Source organism: Crassostrea angulata, chromosome 1, assembly GCF_025612915.1.
Source record: "Crassostrea angulata isolate pt1a10 chromosome 1, ASM2561291v2, whole genome shotgun sequence".
Lineage (NCBI taxonomy): Eukaryota > Metazoa > Mollusca > Bivalvia > Ostreida > Ostreidae > Magallana > Magallana angulata.
Genome location: NC_069111.1, coordinates 21,035,402 through 21,059,432, shown reverse-complemented (window position 1 = coordinate 21,059,432; position 24,031 = coordinate 21,035,402). Strand labels below are relative to the sequence as shown.

Here is a 24,031-nt window from a genome sequence, read left to right as displayed (position 1 = left end):
TTTCCAATGAGTTGATTGCCAACTGTGTTCAGTCGGTGCATCGTCTTTATTTATATGATAAATATATTGTGTTTGAACATTTATTAATGAAAATACTAGTTTTTTGTTGATTATCTCTGTAATTGTATTAATGATTGATCAAAATAAGAAATATTAAAAGATTTAGAGAGTATGCTTTAAAAAAACCCAAAAGTCATGGCCATTGTTGTTAATTCATAATCGCTGATGATCCTAACCGCCTCTCATGTTGATTAAATTGAAACTTTTGCCTGGATTCAATATAATAATGTATTGTATTTCCGAAGTTTTGAAAATTTTCAATCATTTTCAAACAAATTCCAAAATCTTTAGTGTATTTTTACACAAATATAGCGTTGTTTAGTACTATTACCCATTGGTTCTTTCTCTCTATTTTTGATAGTTTTTGACAGCTCTTTAAAAGCAATTGATATCTATAGAATTGTGGAAATGTTTATTCAATCAATTAGATATTTTAAAAGGTTTCAAAACTGGTTATATTTTGAGTTGCTAAAACTTTGGATGTACGCATTTCTGAAATTCTTGAAAACAATGTGAAATTTCTTCATCTTCTCAAATCAATAGTTTTCAAAATGCATAGAAAGGTAAAAAAAAAAAAACCACTTGCTCCTTTGGGCATGCACGTTAATTCGAATAAGTTATCTTAATCACTGGATAATTGAATTACCATCGACCATCCTAATCGACTAACCTACCGAGTCCATGCAGTAAGACAATGTACGAAGACACCAATAGATGTTTACAAGTGTCCTAGATACAGCCGTTCTGTCAACAGCTAAACACCATGAAAATCTATGTGCCACAGCAATCCCAGTGCCTTTCGGAGAAACAATCTCAAAATAGTTCACAATTTTTTTATCTGGTTAAAAAAAATGAATTGAAATTGGGCCTTTATATTTGATAAGGAAATGTCGAAATATATACTTAGTTTCCAATTTTTGAATATATACTTATGACTTTGATCAGCACAAAAATATCGTTAAATTTACAGTCATATTAGATTTAGTTGGTTGATACATCATTGAATTACATCCAATGTTTGAATGATTTCCGCTATATCAAGAAGGCTGCATAGTCAACAAATTAACAATCAGATATGTCATAAACTTCAACAAACAATATTTTTGTCCATTAAATATGTCATTTTTCTATATCTTACTTCAGATCTCTTCTTCTTAGGAAAAAGTCTTAATATTTATATTTTTTTTTTTTACTACAATTCTGCTCTATTTGTCTCTGAATAACAATCAATGCATTCATGTGTATCATTTGATTTTTTTGGAAGGTGGTTCTCTTTTGAATGAAAAAAATTCATATTTATTTATTCTCACAGAACTCTGGAAAAGAAAAGAGACATATGATTCAATTTCTTCTCTATTAAGTGACATTGATTTACCTCTACAAGAAAATATGGATGTCTTACGAAGAGCTATTTCTGTTTCTACAAGATCAGCAGTACCCGAAGATCCAATATATGATAATGTGGCAAATGAGTGCGACTATGAGAATGCAGAATCGTTCAGAAAATCTCAATCATACATAGATGTGGATGAACTGGAACAAAAGGCTATGTATCTCAACTATGACCAGATGCAAACACCCCCTTCAGAAAATTTCAAGAATATATTAAACAGTCACCAAAAGAAAATTGGAAGCAAAAAATCATCTACCCTGCATTCATATATTGACGTCATCGGCGAGCTTGCGGAAGCAGGGGCTTTCCATTCTGATAGCATGACGTCATCAGGATATTCAAAACCAAGTCAAGATGTTTTAATGCAATTGAAGGAAGTATTGAAAATACCGAAAAAGAAAAGTGTAACCCAGTAGATGTCTTAGCATGAGTTGAATACCATTTAAACTTACTTTCAAGGGGACGAAATTTAAATCAAATCACCTGTTGAATTCTAATTTTACACTGGGATTTGTCTTGCAATGTCTTCCATGACTTATTAGCCCTTTGTCTTGACAGCCGCGTTCTTTTCCAAAAGGACCAAACATTTGTAACCAGTCTTCCGTCATAGTTTACGAAACGCTGTTAACTAACTTTTACTAATTGGTTAGCAGCAACTAATTTTCGTGATCAAGAATGGTGATTATCTTGAACGTACTCTAAAATGTCGAAACATTTTTCGACTGGTTCACGGCGAGTAATTTTCGTTATCAAGAATGGTGATTATCTTGAACGTACTCTAAAATGTCGAAACATTTTACAACTGGTTCACGGCGAGTAATTTTTGCGGCGACATGGCTCGAAAAAAGTTTTCGCGAGAGACCAAAAGTACATGGTTGTTCAAAGTAGTTGATCTTGCTCTGACCTGATGTCACCATAGTATTCCACATCACTGCTAAACACTTAAGAACTGTCCAAACATTTTTTCATAGTCGTTAAATTAATGATTACCATTATAAGTCTAACCCATTAACAACGTATCATCTTCTGTCATGCATAGGTGATGACCGATTGGCTGAATTTGTTATATATACGATTGTCACGTATAAAATGACTGTAAGAATAACCTCATCTTTCTTTCATAGTCTGAAGATTGTTCTAATAAAGGAACTTCGTATGTCCGATGTAATGCAGTATAACATTATTTTTAAATGAATTGATTCTATTTGATTTTGTAATTGTTTCTCAATTTTATACTTTAATATTGTGTGATATCTAATTATTCTGTTTGTTTTAAAACATAATTATCTGAATTCAATCATTTAATTTTTATGATTATAATATACATATACCATGATTGGTATCTATAGTATGATAAGTATAAATATCTTTTTTGAATCTGGGATATTGTTATGGCCGACTACTGATAATAGAATTATGTATTTTCTTTTTTGGTATATTCACAGACCTGAAACAAGTGTTTGACAGCCATTTTACTCAACATTATCGGAATGATTTTCTTAAACCAAATAACAAGAAAATGTATTTTTCATCTTTAATAAAATACATGCATCATATTGTACTGTGTTTTGATTAAAATCAACTTTCCTCACATGTATACATATATTTTTCGACTTTTATAAAACATAATTGACAAAGGATTTTACGCACTTTGAAAAAATTGTTCAAAGTGCGTTGCTACAGAGGACCTATCATTGTTTTTGTATCATATTGCTTTCACAATACCACTTGCATGTAATATGGAGCTTTTCATAACGTGTTTAACTTCAAAGCTAAACATGGTGTTATCTAAAGAATGATGCTGAGAAATTTGTTTTATCAATTAGCTTTGTGACTTATAAACTTTTCTCAGAAACTCGGTCAAATCAGTTTGAGATAAATGAAAGAAATAAATTCCTATTTTTTACCCTCTAATCCTTTATTGGATAATATACGCCTATTTTAATGAGTTAAAGCACACACACACACACATGTTCATGATCAGATCTACCTGAATTGTATAAATACATGTGTATAGATTAAAATATGCATTGAAAAAAAAGCGCTGTTTTAAGCCATTTCATTTAACGTTAGATTGAGGTTTTACTTGCTTGACTTTTTTAAAAATTAAATTCACAGCAGAAATGGCAGTGTGTAGGAACCAAACTACCTTAGAGTTCTAATGGTATTATAACAATTTCTTAAATGATAAACCGATATGGGTCCACTTTGGGGGAAAATTCACTGATATTTTCACTAACAAACTCATATAAACTGAGAGAAATATATTTTTGAAAATGCATTTGACATGCAAAGAATTAATTCATAATTGTTCACACTCTGATTTCCTTCCGTTTTCCTCAAAAATAGTTTTCGTTATTAAAATTTGATCTAAAGTACAGTCGGCACCATTCAAATTCTAAACCATTATCAATTAGTGTTGAAGTGAAAACATGTGACGCTCTTAATAATGGCAAATACGTGTTTTATTTTCATGAAATTAAAAAACATTTTTTTATTGAATTTTTCATTTCACAACATATGTACATATATGACATAATAGGTGATTGGTGCATTTGTAGAAAAATATTATATATTCTTAAAGCTATTTCTACATAATAGCTTTAAAAAAAATTAACTATATATGGAATATAAATACTCTTGTTTGAAAAAAAAATTTCTGACAGGAAGTCCTGAGCCATAACACCATATCGGAAATCAATATTTTAGAGTCGAGCGACCAATTTAGAGTTATTGTGATTTCGAGGTTTTTCTGATTATTCCAAAATATCAACAGATCTTTATGCTGCTTAGCTGATGAAATGTCTCACCAATTTGTCTTCCAACTGCTGCTTCTTTGTCTGATTCTATTTGGACACTACTGCTCACAGGCTGACGACTGTGATTGGTCTACATGGACAGATTTGGACAGTGATAACATGCAACACCGTGTGAAGGATTGCGGCAACGGTAGTCTCCAAATAGAAACTCGACATTGCAATCACAGATTCTATGATATACCTAATGGTGAGAATCTATAATATTTGGACTTCTTTTCTTAGGATACAGTTGTTTTTGGATCAAAGATGATATTTTTGTTGAGCACTGTTTACGTTTTCGAGTTGCTTGCAGTGCATCAGATTCAATATTAAGTTATCAATGTTCATTTGTAGTCTCGTGCCTTTTCCCTATTTTGGGGAATAGCAGTTTTGCTTATTTTTTTTTCCAGTGCTGATTGGATAATTATATATTTTACTTTTTGTTTACACAAGATGGGTATTTATTTTATTTTGCTTTAAAAGGCGTTCAAGTTTGAAAAGCATGTTACATTAGTCCGTTTTAACGGCTAGAAATGAATGCAAGTTTCTTCTTAGATGAATATATTGAAGGTTAGTTGGATAATAAAGCAATATGATTAGAAAGTTAGAAACAATATATATTTTCGAAATAGACATATTTAATTTTCAATTTCTTTAGTTACAGAGCATGAAAGACAAAACAAACTACCAATTGTAATATATAGATGTCCGAAGACTGCAGCCACCCCCGGTCTCTACCATTCATATGAACCAACAATTGATTTAGCGTCAGAGGTTCCAATCGAAACTAGGGAGACACCAGAAATTCCCATTGTAATCAGTGACACAGAAATTTCAACTCGGGACAGAAATCCAAAACTTAACCAAACAAAACTGATTGGTAGGAGAATTATTAGATTAAATAAAAGAACTATATATGATATGAGTTAAATTTGGCCCCCATAACTTGCCATTTTTAAAGTGTTTCGGGTACAATAAAATGTTATGTTATTGTTTAGAAGAATTGATATAAAATGTATTTTTCACCTATTTATTTGCACTCACTGGCAGTATATGACGTCAAAAGTGACGCTATTTCTATAATTTAGTCAAAATCAGTCAAAAATTGACATTTTTCTTATCTTTTTACGAATGGGAAATATAGAGTGCATGCTATGAACAAGGAAACTTTTTCTGTCACTTTTTAGTCTTGGCTAGATACATCTTTGATTTTGTTTGTTCAATGATGCGCTCTATGTTTTCTAAAAGAAAAACTGCTTGAAAACAAGCTGTTTGATGCTAAAAATGCAAAAATGGCGGGTAAAGGTTGTCTTTACGATGTCATATTTCTAAATTGTGGGCACTTGAATCAAAATGAAAATTATGTAGAAACATCACAAATATATATATGTACAAAGAAAAAAAAAGAATTACAGTAAACTGATGTTCATTTTAGGGGGCCATTTTAGGCCCACATCATATATAGTCCTTTACTTGCACGTTATATCTCGCTCAGAATGTTAGATAAATTGTGTATACTCTAGTTTGAATTAAATTTAATTGAAAGCCTCTGTAGTATTGTGGATATAAAGATCTATAGATTTCATTCATTCTAATTTGTATACATGCCTTTATTACAGAAATGTTAAAAAACATCATCATTGGAGCCCTTTCATTAGCCCTTATTGGGGTATCCACGATGTTGTGTATTCAATGTAAGAAAAGGTACGATTGTCTTAAAATAATTTTTTGGGCACACGTTTCCTTTGAGTATGTTTGCACGGAGTATTTGCTATTTTCGTGAGTGATAAAATAATACAATTTATAAGAAATACTGGAAACTTGTATTATCTTCATTTAATGCCTATCAAATGGAAAATGTCTTCATCAATATGTGTCCTTGAAACACCATGTCCTTGACAGGAGGTAGAAAAAAATATTTTCTGTAGGTCTTTCTATTTGTCTGTCGGTCGTTTTATTTGTCAGTTAGCCAATTAAATTATATTTTTCAAACTTTAGTATACATTTCTTAAAAAATACATTCGTGAACGCATTACATATTTGAAATAATAATATAGCATATATATTGCAGGGAAACCAACTGTTTTGATTTTTTTTTTACAGAACATCGGTAATTAAACGGGACTCTTGTTCCTATGATGCACTGAGTGAGATGGAGTTTCGTTCCCGACAACGTAGTGAACGTACTAGAAGTACAACATCTTCTGGGTATGCAATACCGAAAATACGGTCGATTATCTCATCTGGAGATTCGACATACGATAGGTTGAACGAATGCAACTACATGAACACATCATTTATGACAGAAAGTCAGTCTCCTTCGTTCATCGATGACGAACAGTTGGATGAAAACTCTGCAGTGATGCAAAGTGCAAAAATGCAAGTAATTTTCGAGAAAATGGCAAATGGCCACCAAGAAAACACTGGATCCATGGATTCCACTTCTACGTCACATTCTTACATTGATGTGGTCGAGGGAGGAGGGAGAAGTTTACTCTCTGATAGTCTGACGTCGTCGGGATATACAAAACCAAACCAAGATATCAGGAAACAGTTGAATGAAGTTTTGAAGAAGATACCAAAAAGTAGGAGAAAAGTTTCCCGCTAAGAGCTTATGTGTTAGCTATTTTTTATCTGGAATTTCCCAGTGTGGTCATAGTTGTAGAAGTTTGATTAAACGAAGAGGAAAACACATCCGAAGTTATCAACACACCATCCTTCATGGTTTTCTGAAACTGAACCCCCCCCCCCCCCCCACATTTTTCTGTTTTATATTGGCACTGGTTGTTCTCTCACAACTCTTCAGTACATGTTGCACTTCGAGAGTTTATATCAATCGGTGCTTGGTTGTTTTCCTCCAAACAAGGAACACACTGTCTCTGACTCCTCTTTCAAATCTACAGTAAGATACTGGTAGTAATCATTAAAACATTGTAACAATGAGGACCTAATTTTGTGTTTAATTGCATATCATTAACATTTTAATTGCAAAAACTAAGCTTGACTGTATATATTTGAATTGTAAATATTTGAAACTTCAAATGTTCCATGCATCAACATAGCTGTTTTGCCATAAAAACTCAATTGTTACATCAATTAGATGACCCGGTGATTTAGTCTGTTTTAGGTGTTCTGCCCAAACAATGTATTTAATATTTTATTGACCTATCATTGTTCTTTTTTTTGGCATGTAAAGTATTTCAACATTGTTTCCAATGAGTTGATTGCTAACTGTGTTCAGTCAGATCATCGCCTTTAATTATATGATAAATATATAGTGTTTGAACATATATATATATATCTGTTATTGTATAAATGATTGATCAAAATAAGAAACAATAAAAGAATTTAAAAATATGCTTTAAAAAAATAGAAGTCATAGCCATTTTTGTTTATTCAAAATCACCGATGATTCATGCCCTTCACATGTATTAAAATTAATTGCTGTTTTTTGCCTGCATTTAAGAGAAATAATTTATTGTATTTTAATAGTTTAATTAATCATTTTCGAACAAATTCCAAAATCTTTTGCGTATTACACAAACATAACGTTGCGTAATACCATTATCCCATTGGTTCTTCCTCTCTAGTTTTGACAGCTCTCAAAATTAAAGCAATTGATATTTATAGAATTGTGTAAATATTTATTCAATCATTTAGATATCTTAAAAGGTTTCAAAACTGGTGACTTGGAGTTGCTAAAATTTTGGAGGTACTTGAAATGCACCGTCCCATTTTTAGAGGAGTGGTTTTAAAACACAGTCAAGTTTCTTCATCTTCTCAAATATATAGTTTACAAATTGTATGGTAGGGTAATAAAACTGCTGCTTAGGGCATAGTTGAATCACCATCGACCATCCTAATTGACTAACCTATCGAGTACATGCAGTATGACAATGTACGAAGACACCCAATAGGTGTTTATAAGTGTCCTAGATACAGCCGTTCTGTCAACAGTCAAACACCACGTAAATCTATGTGCCACAGCAATCCCAATGCCTTTCGGAGATACAATCTCAAAATAATTCACAATTTTTTTATCTGGTGAAAAAATGAATTGAAATAAGGCCTTTAAATCTGATAAGGAAATGTCGAAATATATACTAAGTTTCAAATTTTTGAAAATATGCATGACTTTGATCAGCACAACAAATGTCGTTAATTTTTCAGTCTTATTAGATTTAGTTGGTTGATGTGTCGTGGAATTACATCATATCTTTGACTGATTTCCGCTATACCAAGGAGGCTGCATAGTGGACAATTTAACAATCAGATATACCATAAACTTCAACAAACGATATTTTTGTCCATTTACTTACATTTAGTAAAGAACAAAATAACAAAATCCAAATTTTATGCTTTAAAATATATCATTTTTCTATGTCTTACTTCAGATCTCTTCTTCTTAGGAAATTTTAATAGTCTGAAATTGGCAACATGACCACAACCATCGATCCCTCTCATGTCACTAGTTGCTTTCATCGTCTTTCTTGCTGGGCTGCTTTCTGGCACGAGAGGCAAATTTGGTACGGTGCTACACGGAGAAACATTAACAAAAATAAATAAACTGTTCTTATTTTATTAAAATAAAGACAGTGCTCGTGTCATTACAGCAATCAGCAGCATTCTAAGGTTAGCAATGGCGTAAAGAAGTTTTGATTCGTCTGGCTAAAACTTTCATATTTTCATTGTTAAATGAAACTTGTAGTTGTAATAAAGTAAATAGAGTTTTTATGAGAAATAGCATCTTTACTCTGAAAAAGTAAAGGTCATTTAATTTTTGGTGATAATAAATAGTTTAAGATTCAGATCATACCAAAAAATTATCATTCAGATTCAAAATTCTCTTTTATCCTCTAGCTATATACTTAAAGAATCAAGGTTTTTAGGCATAGTTTTGATATCATCAATTTTGGTATTTTAGAATCGCCTCGCCTTTGGTCTGCTTTTATCTGCATGTTTGTATACAAACATAAATATCACACGTTATGATATCAGTCACCTCTTGGTACTTCCTCGTCACAGAATTGAACCTTTTTTTACATCACTCAAACACGGAAATACAAATGTGGAAATCAACGACAACATATCAAGTGCATCTAGTAAGCGGTTCCTTCAAAAGGGTATTTTAATCTGCAGAGTTAAAGGTACATGTGTGCCGCACTTTTCATATACACATGTGCCTTTGGAACGAGCATCAGCTGAGTGTTTGAATGATCTCAATACACATAACTTGACACAGGTTAATGACAGTGTGAGAATTACTCTACAATTGGGTCAATAATGTAATTTTCACGATCTGCAACAGACCAAATGGTGAAAGGTCACCATTGCCACTGAAACATACACGTCAATTTTGCAACCTCTAGTAAAATTAACCATTTACCATTTTGGAATTCATTTGACGTTTTTGTGATATTTGATGTCGTATTTTGGCAGATGATTAGGTTGAAGAAAAATGTACGCACAGTATTTTGGATAGAATTGGGAAAAATCAAGAGTAATAGTGATCAAAATAAAATCAAAGTGTAACTTAGACAAACATTATTGTTTTCATTGTAAAACACCCAATTACTAGTATGACCGCGACATACCAATAATAGAAGCTTGCGATGTAATATACTCTTCTACGCTATAAGACACCGTGAATGTTAATGAAGTATATGAGGTAACATGTATTTTTATTGTTTATTTTATAAAAAAATTTCTTCACAAAACGGTGGCATTATTGATGCTACACTATACAATACAAATAAAAAGTACACGTAGACACGTGTTTATGATTTTTTTTCTTTTAATGTAGATGAAATGAACACTGCTCTTCCCTTATCATAGGTGGTGGTAATATCGGGTCGGTGTAGCTTATATCTTATATCATCAGTATCTTATTTCCGCTCCAACCCTGTCATTATACGAAAATTCTCTGAAGAGCTTGCAACAACGAAATTATTAATATTAACTTATTAATATGCAATAGTAAACAAATAAAGTTTTGAATAATTTTAACAATTGACTCGGTCAGAGGCGAATGTCTGTTGGTCAATACGGTCAGTCCATTACTTCAGCTTTTAATTACTGTACCCATTTCCTTCCTTGTAGACATTCATCTGAATGAACCTCATTTTTCACCAGTTATATTGTTACAAACACTCCTATATATATATATATATATATATATATATATATATATATATATATATATATATATATATATATATATATATATTTGAAAAATCTCAAAATAAGAAGTATTTATAGTATTGTGGAAATTAATTTAACTTCAAACGTCAAGTGTTGTTAGGGTATTCGGTTCTATCAAAACAACTGGAAACATGCAAAGTCGTAGGATGTAAGATGTCGCATCTTTTCATATTTAATCTGAGAATTTTATGCATCTACTTACTGGGATATTTGGTTGAATACTGCTCACCGGCTGAGGATTGCGGATGGTCTGCGTGGACCGAACGAGACAGTGACGAATTCCAACATCGCGCTATGGAATGTGATGGCAAAGTGGAAATTGAGAGTAGGAATTGCAATATCACTACTTGTAGCATATCAAATGGTGAGGATCCATAATTAAATATTTTTTTAATCATTAAGGGTTTTGGATACTTGCAACGCATGTGTATTTTGAGTGACATTGAAAGACATGTATTTAAAAAAGAATTGCGTTAAAAAGTATTATGTATAAAAGAACACGTCAATCTAATTAAGTATATCCTGATTTGCAAATTTGTTAAATTGTATTTTAAAACTTTTTATGAATTAACTTGCTGATATAGGAGAAAATGAATATGACGTTTCTCAAGCCTGATTATCAACAGTTTTTTTTTAACTGAAATGTGATTTGAGTCGTTTATCAAAATTGTTTGGGATGTACTACTATATGTGTATAATTCAGATATATACTTCATTGGTCATTATAGGCAAAAATAGAACAACTGAGAACCCTCCCGAGGCCACGCCTATAGAGCATGTCGATCTACCAAACCACTCTGGCGTTTCAAAGCAGGTCAGATGAAAAGAATCAAGGCAAACTGGAGACGGCCTCTATTACTGAAGATGTAATCGTTTTGAGAAATGTTTCCCCTAAAAGTAAGATTTTTTAGTCTCTATATATGTTTACTCATTTTTTTTTCATTTGCATGGCTTTTGAATTGCATCGTCTGCCTTCTCTACTTGTAAAAGAGATAAAAATATATAGAGAACAAATGCATGTAACGTGAATGGGCATTGGGTACAAGTTCCATTTTCCTCTCACAACAGGTGATTTCGGATATGCAGCATGTGAACAACGAAAAGAGCAAGAACTCAATGGTATCTAATGAGGAAATGCAATCGTGGTTTCCCATGCTTTTCATATAGCACGAATCATGCAGAATTCAAAAATATCTGGTCATTACATATAAATATAAATATTCGTTTGTCGGCATAATATACGCTGGAATATTACATCAATTCTTTTACAAGTTTTCGATACGTTAAAGAATGCCTTATATCAGTATTGGCCTTGATCCTGGTAATTGCTGTGACCGCTCTTTGGTGTGAAAGGCAAAAAAGGTATTACTAAGACAATAAGACAAAACAAAAATCAGACTTCTGAAAACAACAAAAACAAAGAAATGGTTAAGCACAATGTAAATAAATTAGGGGAGAAAAAACAAGTTAACAATTCAACAAGCTAAAGCAAACATTTTCCTTCATAAATAAAAAAGAATTCAAAAAGGAAAAAAAGAAAAAAGCCTTAAAATTTCATGTGCATGCATTTTATTTTAACTCGTAATTTACATGTATATACAAAAATAAAAACCTTATAAACAAATCTTTTTCAAATTCAGAGTTATTGTGATTTCGAAGTTTTCTGATTATTCCAAAATATCAACAGATCTTTATGCTGCTTAGCTGATGAAATGTCTCACCAATTTGTCTTCCAACTGCTGCTTGTTTGCCTGTTTCTATTTGGACACTACTGCTCATCGGCTGACGACTGTGATTGGTCTACATGGACAGATTTGGACAGTGATAACATGCAACATCGTGTGAAGGATTGCGGCAACGGTAGTGTCCAAATAGAAACTCGTCATTGCAAACACAGATTATATGATATACCTAATGGTGAGAATCTATAATATTTGGACTTCTTTTCTTATGATACAGTTGTTTTTGGATAAAAGATGATATTTTTGTCGAGCACTATTTACGTTTTCGAGTTGCTTGCAATGCGTCAGATTCAATATGAAGTTATCAATGTTCATTTTTCATCTCGTGCCTTTTCTCCATTTTGGGGAATAGCAGTTTTGCTTCGTTTTTTTCCCAGTGCTGATTGGATAATCATATATTTTATTTTTTGTTTACACAAGATTTGTATTTATTTTATTTTGCTTTAAAAGGCTTTCAAGTTTGAAAAGCATGTTACATTAGTTCGTTTTAATGGCTAGAAATGAATGCAAGTTTCTTCCTAAATGAATATATTGAAGGTTAGTTGGATAATAAAGCAAAATGATTAGAAACAATATATATTTTCGAAATAATGATACTGAATTTTATTTTTCTTTAGTTACAGAGCATGAAAGACTAAACAAACTACCAATTGTAATATATAGATGTCCGAAGACTGCAGCCACTCCGGGTCTCTACCATTCATATGAACCAAAAATTGATTTAGCGTCAGAGGTTCCAATTGAAACATGCAATTGACACCAGAAATTCCCACCGTAATCAGTGACACAGAAATTTCAACTTGGGACAAAAATCCAAAACTGAACCAAACAAAACTGATTGGTAGGGGAATTATTAGAATGTTGGTGCTACGAAAAGAGTAAGAAGTAATGGTATCTCAAGAAGATATTTCAGAATGCGATCATGATTTCTTATATCTATACTACTATATTAAAATAATAGACTCGAATTTTTGTTCTTAAATACCGATAAATCGGAAGAATACTATCTTTTGTTTTATATATTCTAAACGTCATTGGTACTTGAAGATTACCAATTTGTTTTTTCTCAGATAAGCTTCGCTAATTAATAATCAACGAAAATTCCTGAAAAATTCCCGGAATCATCTGGATTCTTTGGATTTTACAATCTTGCGCTTGCGCAATACATTTACGCTAACGGGATCTTTAGTTTATGTTTCCACAATATCATATTTGCATGAATAAACTCAGAAAAGATGATACAAATACGGATAAATTTTCATTGGAAAAGTGCTTTATATTTTGTTCATATATACTAATGATTTCTTATGAGAGAAGTATAAAATAACAAATATACATTTCAACTAAGTAATAACTTTTGTCTTCGTGATGACAAAAAATCTTCGATTACTGTAGATTCTTTATTTTACGCGAGTACTTAATTCCGCGATTCAACGGTTTTCCATCAAATCGCGAGAACAAAAAATCGCGAATGTCGAAATTTTATCATAGTTTCATGTAGTTTTCATATGTTTGAAAATTAAAAGCGAGATTTTAAAATTCGCGATGCGGGCTTCTCGCGATTTTACGCGGATATTAATTCCTCGCGTTTAATTAGGAATTTACAGTACATGCAAAAAATTCACATTATATTTCTAAGGAGAGTGAAGATAGAATATGTTTTATCGTAAAAATGAATAATGTCCTACAGACCCAGTTTTACGATATAATGCGTTCCGTGTATTGTCTCTGTAGGAAAGAAAATACGTGTACGTTGGTGAAAAAGTATTCAATTTTTCCTTTATATGGATCAAAATTTTTAAATGAAAGGTATTTACAGTCTCAATAAGGTTTATTATGATGAATTTGACTGTTATTTTCATGGCAACTTCATTGATTTTTTCTAAAATCGTTCCGGAACGAATCTGCAATTTTCTGCTACAGTACGGGTGTATATGGAAGGCATTCTAACTGTGGTGAGGGACTTTCCCGAGACACAGTTAGATTATTCAAACTAAGGAAAGTGTAGTGGAATTAAGGTAGCCAAGGACACCTGACCCCAATAAAACTATCCTGTCCGAGACACAGTTAGATTATTCTACCTAAGCAGAGTGTAGTGAAATCAATAGCATTATTGTAGGCTGATAGCCTTGGTATGTAAATGTCAATAATACGGTGTGTCGTTGTATCTATTTCGTAAATGTCCGATATGCAATGTCAACCTGTGCACGCATGGATCAAAGTCTAGTTAGAAATCAAATGTATTTGGTCAATACATGAATAAGCATACTCGTTGTCGACATTATACAATATATCATTTCTTTTGTAGGTTTGCAATACGTCAGAGAATACCTAATATCAGTACTGGCAGTGATCCTAGTCACTGTGGTGTTTGCTTTCTGGTGTGTAATGCAAATGAGGTAATACTGCACTTATTCAAAAAACAGATAAAAAACCCAAACAGACAAACAAAGAAAAGATCTACATCAAAACAAAAAAATGCACTCTTAATCGAAGCTAACTAAACCACAGAAACCAATCCCTAAAGAGGCAAATTTAAAAATCTCAAAAACAACTTGCGAAATAAACTCTTGTTTTTAAATTTTAAGCAGTAAGTTTATGCAGTAATAATAATAAACACAAAATGTTTTTCCAGTGGTCACTTTTTTGATACCCAAGATTCCTCATGCAGAGATCAAGAAATTTTTCCAAGGGGGGGGGGGTAATTCCGAGGGATATTTAAGTTTGCATTGTCGGTAATTTTACTAGACTAAGTAAATTTAAGAAATTTGAATTTACAAGATATTGGGTGGGGGGGGGGGGGGGTGGTCCTCAAAATTTTCTCAATTTCAAATGTCTTTAAATAACTCCGTATAAGTCATCTTTATCAACGCCATGTTAATACTAGAAATTGAACGTCAAAATACACGTGATTGTAAACAATTTGCACGGCTTTTGTATTACATTGTATTCAAAGTTGTTAAGATATTTGATATCTGATATAATGTATACCGGGTATATGTATTCGGCTTTTTCTTAATACTGATATGAAAATTCCTAGTTCAGACCGATATAATATAAGTTTATAGCACAGCTTGTCTGTGATATAATATGTTCTATTATATTAGCGTATTATTTACAAGAAATAAATTTAAACTTAATTGTTGGATTTTTCAACTTTAAAATTTGAATTCCAATTTAAAGATTAAAGTCGGAAATTCCAACTTCAAATTAAAGAACGTAAATTCACAACGTGGCACTAATACGCTTCCGTAAATAATAGACATTTTATTTTATAAAGTTTGGAACTCAATTCAGAGGGGGTCGTTACGGATTTTATCAATACACTACTTCGATATCATTATAATTCTCCTTTTACGTACTCTCCATAATCCCAATATGTTGTGTATTGTATCTATTTCTTTCAGATTATTGCGTAAAAGAAAGCGTGTGTATATTCTTTATTTTCCCACAAACACCGATATTCAGGTAGCAGCAAGGGAGAACCATGGGAGCCACGCACCCCAACTTTTTTTGGGAACCGACATTTTCTCTGAGATTTACATGTAGAAAATGAATTTTGAAGGAACTTAGTCTCCAACCTTTTGGAACTCTGTGGAAAAAAAACCACACGCCGGCTCCAGTGCGAAAAGGTTATCTTCGTGTGTTTACCAAGACAGAACCGACATAAATTCCTCAGAATTTTTATTTATCAGGAAATATCATACAGTGATACCAAACAGTCGGATTCCGAGGAGGCCAAACTCAAGACATTGCTGCATATATATAAACTAGATACTTTAAAATACTGCATAATATACTATATATATATATATATATATATATATATATATATATATATATATATATATATATATATATATATATATATATATATACACTCTTTAAACGCCCTACTACACAAGGCACGGCAAAAACGGGATTTTAAGAAAATTGATGATATCCGTACAAAGAAATAAGTTTGTCGGAAACCAACAGTCTTCATTATACTAACTGCATGGCCTTTTGCTTATTTAATGAACTTTAGAACTGGTTCTCGGAAATATATTCTTTATTTATCAATAAAATTAGAAAATAAGATTCTTGAATAAGACATGCGTTTTTCAGGAGAAGAAAAATTCTTGCGAATTAGCACATAGTGAGCAGGGATGGGGTCAATTACAATGGAAAGTAAATAATTAAATTACAATTACTTGCTTAAATTCTTCAATTGAATTACCATTACCATTACAAGAGTTTTCAAATGTAATTAATGAAATTACAATTACTTTACAGATGTAATTAATTACATTACAAATTACATTTTCTTCAAAATTTACTAAAACCATGATTTATATACAACACATAAACATTTAAGGAGGTATATCTATAATATGAGTTACAATTTTTGGAAAGAAAAAATATAAATTTGGTTTTTATTGTTTATTTTAAAATGCAGGTACTGGTAGTCACAATATGGAGGTGTCCCATACACCCTGATATTCAATAAACATTTAAAAGTCATATCCCTTAACCTACACCTAAAGTATTTCTTGCATGCAAGACTATTATATGAAAACTTTCTCCTTTGCATTTTTATACACTATTTTTTTCTTTGTAAATACAATGCCAAAGTACAGGTTAATCTCGGGTAGAGGGCAGACTTTAATTGTTATCAAAACACAATTCACACCTGTTGTTCTCTACCTAATTATCAAAATGTTAGCAATAAGGGAACACACCCTGTGGACATGTTAGGCATCAAAAACTTAAACCCATTTAAAGCCATGCATTTTAGCTCTGTGTATTTTAGGCTATCAATTACAAAGCATGCCTTGATAGTTTATATAATTTCGATAACACTGATTTTGTTTGTAAGTTAAACAGTGATGTTTTAAACTAATTCAATGATAATTGATACACTAATTATTCTAATAAGAAGGGAAATAAGTATCTTTTTAAGAAAAAATAGATCAAACAAATCATCAAATACATGTACTTAATTAAATTTGAGAAAATTATGATTAAATATTGAATCACTGAAAAAATCCATTTTGAAAAATATTTAGTATTATAATGATATATATAATAATACATATGTAGTTTAATGCTTTTTAACTACTCTTTGAACTTGACCTAATGTACCATAGTGGGGGGAAATGGGTATTGGACAGCTTAATATTTATATGTCCATCAGTGTGTAATTGAAAGTAATTGAAAAGTAATTGGAATTACATGCCTTTTTTGAAAGTAATTAATTAAATTACCATTACATGTAATTGAAAATGTGGCCAATTACACATTACTTCCAATTACATCAAAATTTGTAATTAATTACACTCAATTACCATTACAAATTACCATTACCCCATCCCTGATAGTGAGCGTATACAAGACTAAGTTAATAATTGAGGGTTCTCGAGGGTATAGTGTATTATTTTCGCTATTGCGTGAACGATATACACTGGATGAAATATCTGGTTTCAGCGCTGCGGAAACCCTTTGGAAACTCTGCGGTTACTTTAAGTTTCCGATAGGTTTCAGCACGGAAACTTCAAGTTTCATTAAGTTTCCGCAGTGCTGAAACTTAGGCTGTCCACAAATCCAAATGGTTTCCGCAACGGAAACTTACTGAAACTTGAAGTTTCTGCATAGTTTCAATCTCCATATACGTTTGGGATACATATTGTTTACAAATGGTTTCCGCGACGGAAACTTACTGAAACTTGAAGTTTCTGCATAGTTTCAACCTCCATATACAATTGGGATACATATTGTTTACAAAGGGTTTCCGCAACTGAAACTTACTGAAACTTTTGATATTTTTTGCTTTCACAAAAGCTGAGCACTGTTTCTACTTTATGTAAAAACAAAACAATTTCAAACAGTTCCAAATTTATTTTGTTCAAAAATCTGAAATTGTTTCCAATAATAGATAAAATACAGCCAAGATACAATAATGGAGAAACATCCATATGTCGCTTTTTGTGATTTTTCAGAATTAAATGCGACAGTTTTTTGTAAAACGGGACACCCCGATTTCATTGAAAATCACCTAGCCTTTTGTTTTGATTGCATAATCTCTTCCAAGCGACAGTCAGTGTAGCTGGACTTTACGCTTGACTGACTTAAGACAATGACACAGGTAAACGGTGGAAGTTCAAAGTAGTTGACCTTGCTCTGACCTGATGTTACCATAGTATTCCACATCACCGATGTCTAAACATTTTTCCATAGTCGTTTAATTAATGATTACCATTATAAGTCTAACCCATTAACAACGTATCAACTTATGTCATGCGTAGGTGACGACCGATTGGCTGAATTCGTTATATACGATTGTTACATATAAAATGGCTGTAAAAATAACTTTATCTTTTTTTCTTATTCTGAAGATTGTTCTAATAAAGGAACTTCGTATGTCTGATGTAATGCAGTATAACATTATTTTTAAATTAATTGAATTCTATTTGATTTTGTAATTGTTTCTCAAATCATACTTTAACATTGTGTGATATCTAATTATTCTGCTTGTTTTTAAACATAATTATTTGAATTCAACCATTTACTATTTTTGATCAGAATACTCCATGATTGATATTATGATAGATAGTATGTGTTATTATAAATATCTTATTTGAATCTGGGATACTGCTATGGCTGACTAGTGATATGTATCTTCTTTTTTTTTATATTCATAGCCCTGAAACAAGTGTTTGACAGCCATTTTACACAAAATTATCGGAATAATTTTCTTGAACCAAATAACAAGAAAATGTATTTTTCATCATTAATAAAATACATGCATCGTATTGTACGTTGTTTTGATTGAAATCAACATTCCTCACATGTTTACACATATTTTTCGAATTTTACGCACTTTGAAAAAAATTTCATATTATAACAATTTCTTAAATGATAAACCGATATCGGTCCACAGATTTTGGGTAAAATTCACCGAAATGTTCACTAACAAACTCATATAAACTGAGAAAAAAATATTTTTGAAAATACATTTGGCATGCAAATAATGAATTCATAATTGTTCACACCCTAATTTCCTTCCGTTTGCCTCAAAAATAGTTTTCGTTATTAAAATTTGATATATAGTACAGTCGGCACCATTCAAATCCTAAACCATTATCAATTAGTGTTGAAGTGAAAACATGTGACGCTCTTAATAATGGCAATAACGTATTTTATTTTCATGAATTAAAAAATATTTTTGATTGAGTTTTTCATTTCACAACATATGTACATATATGCCATAATAGGTGATTGGTGCATTTGTAGAAGAATATTATATTTTCTTTAAGCTATTTCTACATAATAGCTTAAAAAATAATTCAACTATATATATCGTTTGAACTAATTTTTTCTGACAGGAAGTCCTTAGCCATAACACCATATATCGGAAATCAATATTTTAGAGTCGAACGACCAATTAAGAGTTATTGTGATTTCGAGGTTTTCTGATTATTCCAAAATATCAACAGATCTTTAGACTGCTTAGCTGATGAAATGTCTCACCGATTTGTCTTCCAACTGCTGCTTGTTTGCCTGTTTCTATTTGGACACTACTGCTCATCGGCTGACGACTGTGATTGGTCTACATGGACAGATTTGGACAGTGATAACATGCAACATCGTGTGAAGGATTGCGGCAACGGAAGTCTCCAAATAGATAGTCGACATTGCAAACAAAGATTCTATGATATACCTAATGGTGAGAATATATAATATTTGGACTTCTTTCCTTGGGATACAATTGTTTTTGGATAAAAGATGATATTTTTGTTGAGCACTGTTTACGTTTTCGAGTTGCTTGCAATGCATCAGATTCAATATGAAGTTATCAATGTTCATTTTTCATCTCGTGCCTTTACTATAGCAGTTTTGCTTCGTTTTTTCCCAGTGCTGATTGGATAATCATATATTTTATTTTTTGTTTACACAAGATTTGTATTTATTTTATTTTGCTTTAAAAGGCTTTCAAGTTTGAAAAGCATGTTACATTAGTTCGTTTTAATGGCTAGAAATGAATGCAAGTTTCTTCTTAAATGAATATATTGAAGGTTAGTTGGATAATAAAGCAATATGATTAGAAACAATATATATTTTCGAAATAGAGATATTGAATTTTCAATTTCTTTAGTTACAGAGCATGAAAGACAAAACAAACTACCAATTGTAATATATAGATGTCCGAAGACTGCAGCCACTCCGGGTCTCTACCATTCATATGAACCAAAAATTGATTTAGCGTCAGAGGTTCCAATTGAAACTAGGGAGACACCAGAAATTCCCATTGTAATCAGTGACACAGAAATTTCAACTTGGGACAAAAATCCAAAACTTGACCAAACAAAACTGATTGGTAGGGGAATTATTAGATTAAATAAAATTTACTTGCACGTTATATCTCGCTCAGAATGTTAGCTAAATTGTGTATACTCTAGTTCGAATTAAATTTAATTGAAAGCCTTTTTTGTATTGTGGATGTAAAGATCTATAGATTTCATTCATTTTTATTTGTATACATGCGTTTATTACAGAAATGTTAAAAAACATCATCATTGGGGCCCTTTCATTAGCCCTTATTGGAGTGTCTACGATGTTGTGTATTCAATGTAAGAAAAGGTACGATTGTCTTAAAATAATTTTTTGGGCACAAGTTTCCTTTGAATATGTTTGTACGGAGTATTTGCTATTTTCGTGAGTGATATGTTAATACAATTTATAAAAAATACTGGAAACTTATATTCATTTAATGCCTATCAAATGGAAAATGTCTTCATCAATATGTGTCCTAGAAACACCATGTCCTTGACAAAAGGTAGAAAAATATATTTTCTGTAGGTCTTTCTATTTGTCTGTCCGTCGTTTTGTTTGTCAGTAAGCCAATTGAATTATATTTTTCAAACTTTAGTAAACATTTCTTAAAAAATACATTAGTGAGCGCATTACCTATTTGAAATAATTATATAGCATACTTATTGCGGGGAAATCAACTGTTTTGTTTTTTACAGAACATCTGTAATCAAACGGGACTCTTGTACTCTGAGTGAGATGGAGTTTCGTTCCAGACAACGTAGTGAACGCACTAGAAGTACAACATCTTCTGGGTATGCAATACCGAAAATACGGTCAATTATCTCATCTGGAGATTCGATATACAATAGGTTGAACGAATGCAACTACATGAACACATCATTTATGACAGAAAGTCAGTCTCCTTCGTTCATCGATGACGAACAGTTGGATGAAAACTCTGCAGTGATGCAAAGTGCAAAAATGCAAGTAATTTTCGAGAAAAATGGCCACCAAGAAAACACTGGATCCATGGATTCCACTTCTACGTCACATTCTTACATTGATGTGGTCGAGGGAGGAGGGAGAAGTTTACTTTCTGATAGTCTGACGTCGTCGGGATATACAAAACCAAACCAAGATATCAGGAAACAGTTGAATGACGTTTTGAAGAAGATACCTAAAAGTAGGGGGAAAGTTTCCCGCTAAAAGCTTATGTGTTAGCTATTTTTATCTGGAATTTCCCAGTGGAGTCAGAGTTGAAGAGGTTTGATTAAACGAAGAGGAAAACACATCTGAAGTTATCAACACACCATCCTTCATGATTTTGTGAAAATGAAAAAAAAAACCCACATTTTTTCTGTTTTAAATTTGACACTGGTCATTCTTTCCTGACTCTTTAGTACATGTTGCTCTTCAAGAGTTTATGTCAATCGGTGATTGGTTGTTTTCCTCCAAACAAGGAACACACTGTCTCTGACTCCTCTTCCATGTTACGAGTTTCAAATCTACAGCAAGAATCTGGTAGTAATCATTAAATTATTGTAACAATGAGGACCTAATCTTGTGTTTAATTGCATACCATTAACATTATAATTGCAAAAACTAAGCTTGACTGTATATATTTGAATTGTAAATATTTGAAACTTCAAATGTTCCATGCGTCAACATAGCTGTTTCGCCATAAAAACTCAATTGTTAATTTAATTGTACAGGAATACGGATATGGTGGTTTAAAAATGATAGATTTTACAGATTTTAGCTCAGCTCTAAAGTCTAGTTGGATTAGAAGAAAGATTTTCTCAGACACAAAATGGATAAATCTTTTAGAGGCAGAATTACAAACAAAAATTAAAAACCTATGGGTTAAAGGTATGGACTTTACATCTAATTTATGTAAAAATACAAAAAATATTTTTTGGAAAGAAGTTTTTAACAGCTGGATTTTAATTGTAAAAGCAACTAGACAAGAAATTATGAATGTTCCATTTGAAAACATATGGCTCAACCTAAAAATAAAAGTTAATAACAGTTCTTTTTTTTCTAAAACACTATTTTATTGCTGGTTTTATACATATACAAGATCTCTTTGATAATGAGGGTGTTTTTCTTAGTCTGGAAACAATAGAAAACCAAAATATAAAAACAAATTTTATTAAATATGCAAGCTTAAAGATAGCAATATTTGAAAGATTCAATAAAGACAATATCAATGAAATCAAATACAAGTCTGACCGAAGTATACCCAGTCACATAAATATATCTTCACCAATGAAAAAGGTTGCAAAGTCATGTATAACGAACTTATTAAGGAGAAAAGAGAGCCAATTACATCTGTAAATAAGTGGCTAGAAATGGGCTTTATTTTTAACAACAAAGACTGGAACAAAATATTTGAACTTCCATTTAAAACTACTAAAGAGTCAAAACTCCAATGGCTACAATTTCAAATTTTACATAGAATAATACCAACAAATGAATTTCTTCACAAGATTAAGGTAAAAGAATCCCCAGTCTGCTTCTTTTGTAAAAGAGTTAATTAGACTATTGAACACTTATTTGTAGATTGCTATTGTGTAAAAGAACTTTGGGAACTATGCAAGAAATGAATGTTAGGGAAATTTGAAATGCAAGCAACATTTGACAAAACTCAATTTCATTTGGAAAATATAAAGAGAGAATTTGTATAAAGTACATAATCTTTTAATTCTAATAATAAAACAATACATATTTGTAAGTAGATATAAAGAAGTTCCAAAACTGAATTTTAGTGCACTTGAAAATATAATGAAAAACAGAATATCTGTAGAAAAATATATTTTGCTTAAAAACTGTAGATTCTCAGAGTTTGAAAGGCACTTGCAAAAAATATGTGACTTAATATTATGATATACTAGTTATCATTATTAGATTCAATAGGTTATAAACTACCCCCCCCCCCCCCCACACACACACACAAACACTTTTCTCTAAAGAATTTCTCTCTTTCATCTTATTTTCACTTATTAACTTCTTTTTTTAAGTACATGTTGTATACAGGTACATTTGTAATTTGTAAACGAGTTATATGTATAATATATAGGCCTACATTATATTCTTTTTCCTTAAGAGACAATCTATTACTTTGTGAGATATGTGTACTTGTATCCTTTGTATCTTTTTCCACTGTCTTTGTCAATAAAAATTATGAAGTTCCCAAAAAAAAATTTTTGTTCAAAACAAGTTCATATTTAAAAAAAAAAACAAGAAAAAAATAATTAATTGTTACATCAATTAGATGACCCGGTGATTTAGTCTGTTGAAGGTGTTCTGCTCAAACAATGTATTTAATATTTTATCGACCTATCATTGTTCTTTTTTTTTTGGCATGTAAAGTATTTCAACATTGATTGCTAACTGTGTTCAGTCAGATCATCGCCTTTAATTATATCATAAATATATTGAGTTTGAACATTTAATAATGAAAATAACAGTGTCACAATCTGTTATTTTATAAATGATTGATCAAAATAAGAAATCAGCAATCCCAATGCCTTTCGGAGATAAAA

At 31.5% G+C, this 24,031-nt stretch overlaps 1 protein-coding gene and 1 pseudogene across 2 annotated transcripts; both read left to right on the top strand.

The window, feature by feature from the left end:
- The first annotated feature begins 3,646 nt into the window (after positions 1 to 3,646).
- Positions 3,647 to 7,016, top strand: LOC128157817 (uncharacterized). 2 transcript variants are annotated; one of them, XM_052820466.1, is made up of 4 exons: positions 3,647 to 4,459; positions 4,916 to 5,131; positions 5,871 to 5,955; positions 6,355 to 7,016. In XM_052820466.1, exons 1-4 carry the CDS (start codon positions 4,255 to 4,257, stop codon positions 6,857 to 6,859), a joined length of 1,011 nt encoding a protein of 336 aa, XP_052676426.1. In that variant the 5' UTR covers positions 3,647 to 4,254; the 3' UTR covers positions 6,860 to 7,016. The 2 variants fall into 2 exon arrangements, with proteins under 2 accessions (XP_052676426.1, XP_052676417.1); XM_052820457.1 differs by having other exon boundaries at positions 3,652 to 4,459; positions 4,910 to 5,131; positions 6,355 to 7,015.
- Positions 7,017 to 10,529: 3,513 nt separating this feature from the next.
- LOC128165954 (uncharacterized) lies at positions 10,530 to 23,408 on the top strand (annotated as a pseudogene).
- The last annotated feature ends 623 nt before the right edge of the window (positions 23,409 to 24,031 follow it).